The 11,217-nt window shown below is 46.4% G+C and overlaps 1 protein-coding gene across 1 annotated transcript; it reads left to right on the top strand.

Moving 5' to 3' along the window:
• On the top strand, positions 1-5,098 carry SODALDRAFT_314864 (DNA-directed RNA polymerase III subunit RPC1). Its single transcript, XM_028609271.1, has 4 exons — positions 1-284; positions 350-461; positions 532-681; positions 738-5,098. The coding sequence occupies exons 1-4, from the start codon at positions 199-201 to the stop codon at positions 4,770-4,772; spliced, it is 4,383 nt and encodes a 1,460-aa protein (XP_028464004.1). The 5' UTR covers positions 1-198; the 3' UTR covers positions 4,773-5,098.
• The last annotated feature ends 6,119 nt before the right edge of the window (positions 5,099-11,217 follow it).

Genomic DNA, 11,217 nt, shown 5'->3' with positions numbered 1-11,217 from the left:
CCCGGCATGCTTTGACGCAGTTTGCTTGTACAGCCGGTTCATATGCATCGCTCAATGCCAGAATAACGCGACAGCGAGAGAAATAACATGCGTACAGGTTTCGTCTATCCCGTCGCGAGTGATATCGAGCTATCTGGTCTCGACCTGTCGAATCCTCCCAATCTGCGACGTCCCTGTATCCAGGAATAGGCCACTACCATGGCGACGACTACGATCACCCCCGTTAAGGCTCAGTTGACGGACAGACTACCGAAGCGCTTTCAGGGTCTCAAGTTCGGTATCCAGTAAGACTTGCAGTTCCTCTGTTTACAAATAGAAATAAGGTGCTAATGATCATCTCTCATCTCAGGTCCAGCCAAGACATTGCGAACCAGGCCGTACTTGAAGTATCCGACCGTCTTCTTTATGATATTGAAAATAACAGGGCGCCTTATCATCATGGACCACTAGACCCGCGCTTGGTTAGTCAACGGCCTTGGCTACCTCCGGTCATGAAGTGCAACATTGCTGACAACTGGGTTGGATGCACAGGGAACCTCCAGCAAAACAGGCAGGTGCATGACATGTCAGGAATCCCTCCAGAACTGTACCGGCCACTTTGGACACGTCAGGCTTCCTCTACCTGCATTTCATATTGGCTACTTGGGCTTTGTCAAAACAATATTGCAGAATATATGCAAAGTAAGGCCTTCTCTTCTCGCGTGCCATTGACCTGTCTAATGGGCTTTAATATCCAGGACTGCGGGCATATCCTGCTCACCGAGACAGAACGTCGCTCATTCCTGAAGGAAATGAGACGTCCCTTCATTGACAATCTTCGCAGGACAAATATTTGCAAGAAAATCAACGACCAATGTCGCAAAACCAAGACTTGTCACTACTGTGGCTCCATCAATGGCCAGATTCGGAAAGTAGGGGTTCTCAAGCTCGTCCATGACAAGTTCGTGGCGTTCAACAAATCGACAGCAGCTAAGAAAATCCCGCCGGAGAGCAAGCTTATCTTTGACGAATCTTTCAATGAAGCCAGGAAGCACAACCCTGACTTGGACAAGCACCTCCGCAAAGCTATGGAAGACCTGAATCCGCTCAGGGTTCTCAACCTGTTTAAAATGATCAGTTCCACAGACTGCGAGCTGCTGGGCCTTGACCCTGTTGAGGGCCGACCCGAAATGTTCATATGGCAGTTCCTACCGGCTCCTCCCGTTTGTATCCGGCCGTCAGTCGCCCAAGACAATGCGAGCACTGAGGACGATCTAACAACGAAGCTTGCCGACATCGTTTGGATCAGCGGTATGATACGGTCAGCTCTCCAGAAAGGCAATCCCGTCCAGACCATCATGGAGCAGTGGGAATACCTCCAGCTGCAGATTGCTATGTATGTCAATAGTGACGTACCTGGCCTCCAGCAGCCCGGTTTCGGCAAGACGGTCCGTGGCTTTTGCCAGCGACTCAAGGGAAAACAAGGCCGCTTCCGAGGAAATCTTTCGGGCAAACGAGTCGACTTCTCCGGGCGTACGGTCATCTCTCCAGACCCAAATCTCGGCATCAACCAAGTGGCTGTTCCCGTTCTAGTTGCGAAGAATCTCACATACCCCGAGCGTGTCTCCGACTACAATATTGAGAAGCTCAGAAAGTGTGTCCAGAATGGTCCAAGCGAATGGCCGGGTGCTCAGATGGTGATCAAAAAGGACGATGGGTACAAGCTCTCGTTGAAGTTTGTCAACCGGACACAAGTTGCTCGTGACCTAAAGGTTGGAGATGTGGTCGAGCGTCACTTGGAGGATAATGACATTGTCCTGTTCAACAGACAACCATCACTTCACAAGCTCAGTATTATGAGTCATTTAGTGAAAGTCAGGCCCTGGCGAACTTTCCGTCTGAATGAGTGTGTCTGCAGTCCTTACAACGCGGACTTCGATGGGGATGAAATGAATCTACACGTTCCTCAGACAGAGGAGGCTCGGGCGGAAGCCATTAACCTCATGGGTGTCAAGCACAACCTGGCCACGCCCAAGAACGGAGAGCCCATCATTGCCGCTACGCAGGATTTCATCACTGCTGCTTACTTGTTGAGCAGCAAGGACCGGTTCTTCGATCGGAAAACGTTCACTTACATCGTCATGCACATGATGGATGGCCTGACCCATCTAGATCTCCCGCCCCCGGCAATCCTCAAACCCTGCGCACTATGGACGGGAAAACAAGTCTTTAGCATGATGCTACGACCGAACAAAGATTGCAATGTTAAAATCAACCTTGATGCGAAATGCAGAGAATACAAGGCCAAGCCGGGACAATGTCCTGACATGGACCCGAATGATGGTTGGCTTGTGATCCGGAACTCAGAAGTCATGTGCGGCCGGATGGACAAGTCGACAGTTGGTGGGGGAAAGAAAGATTCTGTCTTCTATGTTATCCTTCGAGACTTTGGCCCCGACGAGGCTGTTGTCGCCATGAATCGCCTCGCGAAGTTATGCGCTCGACACCTAACTAACCGCGGTTTCTCTATCGGTGTCGGCGACGTGTTCCCCACAGAAGCCCTCTTGGAGAAAAAGAAACGCCTGGTCAAGGACGCGAACAAGCAAGTGGATGAGCTTATTGGCACATACAAACAAGGCAAACTTGAGAAGGCCACTGGGTGCGATCTTGAGCAGACGCTAGAAAACTCCATATCTGGCCTCTTGAGCAAGGTCCGTACGCAGGCTGGATCGCACTGCATACAGACGCTCAGCAGAAACAATGCACCTTTGATCATGGCCAAATCCGGGTCCAAAGGCTCAGAGATCAACGTGGCTCAAATGGTGGCAGTCGTAGGGCAGCAAATTATCGGCGGATCGCGAGTCGCCGACGGCTTCCAGGACAGGACGCTTCCCCATTTTCACAAAAATGCCCGCCAACCTCCGTCCAAAGGTTTTGTGGGCAACAGTTTCTATTCAGGCCTGATCCCAACTGAATTTTTGTTCCATGCCATGTCGGGACGCGAAGGCTTGGTTGACACAGCCGTCAAAACTGCCGAGACAGGGTACATGTCTCGCAGACTGATGAAGTCGCTGGAGGATCTTTCTACTCGATACGATGACACGGTTCGAACATCAGGGGGCGGCATCGTTCAGTTCCAGTTTGGCGCGGACAAGCTAGATCCAGTGGACATGGAAGGTTCTGCAAAACCCGTCCACTTTGAACGGACGTGGTCCCATGCTGAGAACCTAACTTGGAATAATGACGAGGCTGCCTTGTTGCCCGACGAGATAATGAGTCTCTGTGATTCAATGCTCGCACAGGAGCGTGCACGGTATCCAAGGAGAGATTTGCTCGGGGATGGCTTTCTCGAGTACCACAATGGAGAGGACAAATTCACCGATGAACACGAAGGCGCGAGGGGCTTCTTACAATCCATCCAGGACTACGTCGCGAGTCGAGCAAACAAACTATCAAGGATCTTCCAGCTCACTGGTCTGAATTTGACATCCCTCGACACAAACATTGACAGCGTGTCAAACGACGAGGACTGGAGAGCGAAGAGAGCCTACGCAGATCGTGTCGCCAAAGTATCCGAGACTACCTTGAAGCTTTTTGTCCGACTTTGCCTCGAGAAATATAAGAAGGCGCACGTGGAACCCGGTCACGCAGTTGGTGCTGTCGGGGCCCAGTCCATTGGAGAGCCCGGAACTCAAATGACTCTGAAGACTTTCCACTTCGCTGGAGTTGCTGGTATGAGCATCACGCAGGGCGTGCCTCGCATCAAGGAGATCATCAACGCCTCCAAAGTTATCAGCACACCCGTCATTACCTGCCCTCTTGTTCAGAACCGAGAGTTGACGGCTGCCCGTGTCGTCAAGGCTCGCATCGAGAAAACGTATGTTGCTGATATCCTGAGCTACATCGAAGACGAATGGCTCGCCAGTGCCGGCCATATCGTCCTTCGGGTTGATATGGATGCGCTGGCAGATATGCAATTGGGCATCGGTATGCATGACGTTGCGGAAGCCATCTGCAGGCACAGGAAGCTGAAAGTCCAACGAGGGGATCTTCATGTTGGTCCCGGCAGGATTGAAATCAGAGTTCGCATTGATGACAGTGCCGCGGCGAAGCGCTCGATAAAGACCAAGGCGGAAGACCAGGCAGATTTGCTCGTTCGCGCCAATTTCCTCAGGAGGCATGTCCCCACGGTGGCCATCTCAGGATACCCGAATTCCAATCGAGCCGTCATTGAATCGTCCAATGAAGGCACTTATACCGTTCTTGTAGAGGGGTATGGCCTCCTTGCTTGTATGAATACGGAAGGCGTGGACGGAAAGAGGACTACGACGAACAATGTGATGGAGATGCGGGATGTTCTCGGTATTGAGGCAGCGAGAACGACCATTGCTCACGAAATCGGCGTGGTTATGGGAGACATGGACATCGACCCGCGCCACATGCAGTTACTTGCTGATGTCATGACATATAAGGGAGAAGTTCTGGGCATTACTCGCTTTGGTCTGTCTAAAATGAGAGACAGCGTTCTGCAACTGGCTTCATTCGAGAAGACGCCGGACCATCTCTTCGATGCCGCCGCCGGAATGAAGACAGACAGAATCGAGGGCGTCAGCGAGTGCATCATTATGGGACAGACTATGACTGTTGGAACGGGGGCATTTCACGTTGTTCGCAGGCTTGCCCTTCAGCCCGGGGATATATGTCAACGGCCGACTCTCTTTGAGGATGCGTGGGTCGGAGAGACGGCTCTAAGACGTCAGGAGAGTCGACAGCCTCGCGCTGTTCCGAAATAAACACCAACAGGAAACGCGTGCGTGCCGGTGTCCCCCTCTTTTCTGGAACGGGTAAGTTACTGCAATGAGGGGACGCCGCTACGGAGCACTCTTTATTAGGGGATTAACTACTGCGTGTATAAGGTACTTACCTACATTTCTCCTTTCGCTTCCCTATATTATCATTATTATAATCATAGCCGGGGTCTATCTTTTGATGACTGTCTAGAGAGACAGTATAGATAGCTCGAGAGGTAGTAAAAAATAGGGGCAATTCCTACGCCCTATATTTCTATATCAGAGTGCTAGAAAAGGATTAAATCTAGTCTAGAAAATAACTATTCTCGAAGAACTATAGTATATAATCGTAAGACTATATATTGTATCTATCTATAGTATTTCCGACCTGCCTTACTTTCTATAACCTGCCTTTATTAGATATAGCATAATCGTAATAAAAATATAGAAGAATAGTAATAGGGCAGTTAATCTGTTAATTTAATTAAGGCTTATTAATCTGTAGATTTGTGTGTGTAACTGTAATTGTCTAAAATCGTCGACGATTTAGAAACTCCTACCACCGTAATTTCTATAGTGAAGATTCTATAGGGGCCTACCCTAATTACTAAGATTATAATCTTGGTTAAATCCGGCCCGTTATATAACCGTATCTCACGGCCTATTTAATATACCCCGGGCTAACGATATAATATATAAGGTATAAGGCGATAAATATAGGGTAGGCTCGGACTATACCGGGTTAGAATATAAAGTAAAGGCGTAAAGCCGGCGGTACGGTAAAGGCAAGGGGGGCTTATAATTAAGAGCTAAGGAGTAGTTAGTCCTTTACCTTTATAGGCGTTAGAACCGGCTCCCCCTTTAGCGACAGAGGACTTAGTGTTAGGTATCTAAAAGGGTACAAGAGTTAGACTAAGGCGGGCGTTATAGGGGCGGAGCGGGGGCGGCGCGAGGACAGTATAACCCGGGACCCCGTAGAATCCCCTATACTATAACCGAATAGTACCGGGGGATTCCGTACACGGGAATTCTAGGGCCGTACTTATACCGTACCGACTACGCGAAACATACCTTAAAAATAATAGCTTAAAGAAAGAAAAAAGGAAAAGAGGAAAGAAGAGAGGAAAAAAGGGAGGTTTATAAGAAAATAGAGTAGTAGATTAGCTCTATAAGTTCCTAGGCCTTCTAGTAAATAGTAGTCACGCCCGGGCTATACTATAACACCTACCCCGTAGAGCCTATATATTGCGAGAAAGGGGGGTATATAACTATATAAGGGCTACTATAAATAGCAGGTATATAAAGGAGGTTTAGGAATAAATAATAAATAAAGGACGGAGTAAGGGGGGGGTAGGAGCGCCCCCGCCCCTATAGAAGGGAGGGAGGGTATAAAGGGTACCGCGGCGAGGGGATAATAACCTCGCCAGATCCGGAATAAAGGAAAGGATAGCGGTGAGTAGCTATAGCGGTAATATACCGAGGGCGCGTATAACCCGATAAGGTACCTACTAAACTAACTAGTCGACCCCTATTAGCTATTAGCCCGGAGGTAAGATCTGGTTTTCGAATAGCGATAAAAATAGGGCCGCGGAGCGATACCGTAGCGGCTACGCATGAAGGAACTTCCTTATATAATAAAAGCGCGGGGGTTTTTATCTATTAACGGTTTCCCCTCGAAAATTAGAGAAGGACTATTACCTAGGTGGCTAGCCTAGCTTAGCTAAACAAGAGCAGAGTAATAAATAATAATAATAATAATAATAATAATAATAATAATAATAATAGTAATATTTTTCCTCTTATAATTAGTCCTAGTTAGTCAACTCGGGTTTCTACCCTATAACTCTATAATATATATACTCGTTTTAAGCTACTCCTTCTATATATAAACTAGCTTATAGGGGGGTGTTGATATTAATATTATTACTAATAATATCCTTCTAGTATATCCGTCGTACTAAAATAAAGAATATCTTCCCCGTAAGCCTAGACCGTTCTTTTCGAGTCAGTTAAATAAAGGATCTAGTTCGAGTCAGAAAAAGGATTACGATATTACTACGATATCGATCCGTATTACGATACTATTACGATATCAATTCATTTATAAAGAATAAAGGATATCAACCTGTTCCCTTAGTTCGGTTCTTTCCTTTCTTTATTCTTTATTCTTAATCTTAATCGCTTTTTCGATCCAAAGAATTCATGTCATACGCGCGTAGAGATCCTACCTTATAGTTCCATTAGTACCTTCATATTTTTCTACTGCTTTTCCTGACTTTCGTTCCTTCCGCTTGTCCGATATCTTCAAAGATCTCCAAAAACCTTAATAGAGCAAAAGTCTCGTGTGTGTGTATTATGTTAAGCTATATTTATATAAGTCTCTTATGCCTTCAATTTAGGTAGTGAAGACTCTGTTATAGGTACTATATTATTTAGATCCTGTCCGGTCTTTTCTAGTATCTGCCTATATTATATCCTAATACCCGAGGTCCCCGAGATCCGAAGCCCTTAGTTAGGCATAGATCGCGTAAGGACTATATTATAGTCCGTGTACCTATACGATATACCCCCTTAGTTAAGGTGAGTCTTCATAGGTTAACTAACTAATTAAAGGCTTCAGTGTAAACTAAAAGTTCTTAACTCTTTTATCGTAAAATTAATAGTTAAGAGAAAAGGCCCTTGTAAGAGGGATCTAAATCCGCCCCATTTAACCGTTTAATTTAATTCTATCTTAATTAGGTCCTCGATCCTAATTAGCTGGATCTACTTTATCGGATCTATATCTATTGGATCTATTATGCCCTTAGGGGCCTTTATTATCGCTACGGCTTTAACGCGTGCGATCTCTTCGTGCAGTTACTTTAACTACTCGATACGATCCTTTTAATCCGTTAAATTAAGCTATTATTACAGTCTTTTAATCTCCGCCCCCGGTAATACCTTTATTAAACCGCCCGTAATTATTATTATTATTATTAATAATAATATCAATCTTACTCCGCTATCCAGACTAATCTATAGGAGCCTTCCTAGGCTATACGGTCCTTCTCGGGTGGCTATAAAGGGGAAAACCCGGGTAAAACCCGGGGAAAACCTTTATACACTTCCTTTGGTAGAGAGGTGCCGCTATAGGGCCGATATAGCCCCGGTTCTTCCCTGTTACGTATCTGATTCTTACCTTTAGGCTAGTAGCTAACAGGAAATATAGTAGGCTAGTGGTTAGGTAAGTTAGCCTAAGCTAATCTTTATAGGTGGAGCGGGGGGCTAAGGGGGCGTTACCGCGCTTCTGCTCTATAGCGGCTATGGCTTTTTAGCCTCGGTCTCCCTATATCCTTTAAGGATTATGCCTTTTATAACTTCTATTCGGTTATTAAAAAGAGTAGGGGAGGTAAGCGCCTCCCGCCTCCCCTAGGTGAGTTCCTACTATATCCAGCAGTAGGTAAGGGGGATAGGGCCTTACCCTATTATAAGAATTAGATAGTTAAAATCCCCTAAGGATTTATATCTTAGTCCGCCCTCTTCCTCTTATAATACTACTAAGTTCTATAGAATTATAGTTCGATCGTTCCTCGGCCACGCCTATTAGCCACGGGCGCGTAATAGGAGTAAAATTGATAAAACCACTAAGATAGAGATTATAACCACCGCCTCTCTCCCGGGATATTATCGTAGCGGCACCGTAATACCGGCGCTACGGTGTAACCGGAAAAGATATAGGATAATCCCGCCCCTATCGTCCCGATTTCGTCCACGCAGAATTCGTAATAGGACTACTCTTTATAACACGAGCGCTCCCCCCCCCCCCCCCTTTCGCCCGTGGCGGGACGTAGCGCGGAACCGATATAAGACCGAAAGGGGACCACCACGCCCCCCGGAACCGAGAGTAACTAAGATTAAGGCAGAAATTCAGGCTCTATTAATTAACAGGAATATAATTAAGTAGGTTATAGAGCTAGTAAAGGAATTAATTACGATACGTACTACCTATAAGGACGCCGGCGCGATACCGTTAGTATACCTACACGCTACTATTCGGTACGTTATAGAAGAGGAACTCCGAAAAGGGACGAGTAGCACGAAAAAGACTTAGGCTAATATTATAGCCTAGGCTCCTATAGCGGCACTACTATAGGACCCCGCCCCCCTTAAAGTAATCCCCGCTAAGCACTACTAGGAACTAATTATCCGCTAAGGAACCCTCCCCGAAGATTAGCCCCTTAAAGATAGGACCCTAAAGGAGATTATCTAAGCCATAAACGCTATAACCACCCGATACGATACCGTAGCGGTATAAAAGCTACTGAGTAAAGATATCTACCTTACCTTTACTAAAAGGGTATAGTAGTAGGCTACCTATAAAGAATAATAGATTAAGAAGGCCTTTAGTAAAAGAGCTACCCTAGCCGTATATACTTACCCTACGCTAGCTAAGGCTATCCCTTAGGAGGTCCTTAACGCCCTATCCGAAGAAGACCTACTAGTATCCTTATAAGATATATACTCTAAGGTAAAAATTATCCGAGCACGATAATAAGTACCCCGCCGTGGTATTAGTAGGGTAATACTCCTCTTTATTAAATCGGCTTCGCCGGAAAGGGTAATAAGCCTTATACGGAATACCCTCCTCTGTAAGGGGGGTAGCTATATCTATAAACTACACGACCCCGACCTTAGTCTCCTAAGGTGCTATAAATACCTACACTTTGGATATTAGGCGAACGGCTACCCTATAACGGAGAGGGTATACCGTTACTACGCTAAGCCTAAATCGGCGTACCCTTGAGGCCTAGGATACTACGAAGCTATAGCGCCGGGGCGCCCCCGCCATTACGCCGCCTATACCGGAGACTATAACATCTTTAATAATATATACCGACTACTAAAAAAAAAGGCTAAGAAAACCCGTAAAGCGTATAAGTACTAAGCTAAAGACTTTAATATTACCTATTAGACCGAAGCGGTATACCCGCGGTAACCCTAGATCTTCCCCCCGATTATTATCGCCTAGAACTAAGACTAACCCCTCCGTAAAGGCAGGAGTTAGCCCCTAAAAGAACTAGGGGAGAGGAGGGCTCCCCGATACTAGGCCCGATAAGCGCCTATATAGTCCCCCGCGGGGCCGGTAAGGTATTATAATAGGAACCCTAGAGCCAGACCCCGGTTATACCGGGTATATTATCTTAGCCCCCCCCCCTTTTAATTACTAAAAATCTATATCCTTTTATAGAATATAAGGAGGAGTTAGGCGCGGTAAGAGCTACTGCTCCGGTACCACGCCGAGTACGACGTGATAGTAATCTAGGAACCCGGCCCTAACCGTTTTACGAAAAGCCCCGTATACCCCTCCTAAGGGGTATACCAGCTAATCTAAGGAGGAGGCCGTGCCCTTTTATATATCTATAAAAGATACTCGCTATATACGTGGATATAACGGGCCTACCGCGATACCTACACGGTTATAGTCGGGACCGGAGATAATACCCTTATAATCTAGTCGATCTACTTAGAGAACTACTAGTTAGCTAGGACCCCCTAAAATACACTCCTATAAGATATATTCGATACGGCATTATTATAGAGCCGATATATCCTTATAGGGGACATTAACCTATACTACCCCCTATAATTATAGCTACCGCGGTATTACGCCCGAGCCGATACCCTACTTACCCTTACGACCCGATAGAACCTAGACCTAGTAACCCCCCTTAGAATAACTATATAGCACCGCCCGGGCCGGCGTGCTAGTATTATTAACCTTATATAGGTAATATAAGGGTTCCGCTACGACTTTAGCGGCCCGGATAAAACCTTTATCGGGTCTAATTACTACGTATAGATAGCCCGAATCCTTATAAAGACGGATACTATAGTGATTACCGCGACGATACTACCGGGGGAACTAATAGGGCCCTGTTAGGTCTAGAAAGACTTTAACCCCTTATAGGTCCCCTAGCTCGCCGCTATACGGCTATAGTAGACCGGCCCCCTTATAATACTAGGAGATATCGACTTAGTACTAGATGACCTAATAAAGGACCTTATAACTATAGCCGATAAGGCCGCGCCACGCTATTATAGGGGTACCCCTAAACGCCTATCCACCCCTTAGTAGAATACGGAGCTAACCGCCCTTACCTCGGAAGTAAGGCGCCTCTACTATAGATATAAAACCAGAAAGTCACGGAACCGATAGGATAAGTTCTAGGAAGCGGAGAGGTGCCGAGATAAGGCTGTAGCGGTAGCGAAGCGGCTATTAGCGGCACCTACTCTACTTAACTAAGAAGGACGATAGCCTTCTTTAGCGGTTATAGAAATAGGCTCGAATTAAAGGGGGCGTATTACCGGACCCCTTATCGGTACCACTACTATACTAAGATAATAGCGATTACCCGGTAACTATATATATAGAGAAAGCTAAAGTCTTTAACCGGAAGTTCTTCCCCCC

Source organism: Sodiomyces alkalinus (genome assembly GCF_003711515.1).
Source record: "Sodiomyces alkalinus F11 unplaced genomic scaffold SODALscaffold_9, whole genome shotgun sequence".
Classification (NCBI taxonomy): Eukaryota; Fungi; Ascomycota; class Sordariomycetes; order Glomerellales; family Plectosphaerellaceae; genus Sodiomyces; species Sodiomyces alkalinus.
Note: the sequence above shows the minus strand (reverse complement) of the source record. Positions and strands in the feature narration are given on the sequence as shown.

Coding starts and splice junctions, on each gene's coding strand:
- SODALDRAFT_314864 (XM_028609271.1), top strand. CDS start 199: ATGGCGACGACTACGATCACCCCCGTTAAGGCTCAGTTGACGGACAGA. Junction 462..531: donor GACCACTAGACCCGCGCTTG/GTTAGTCAACGG, acceptor TTGGATGCACAG/GGAACCTCCAGCAAAACAGG. Junction 682..737: donor TATTGCAGAATATATGCAAA/GTAAGGCCTTCT, acceptor TTTAATATCCAG/GACTGCGGGCATATCCTGCT.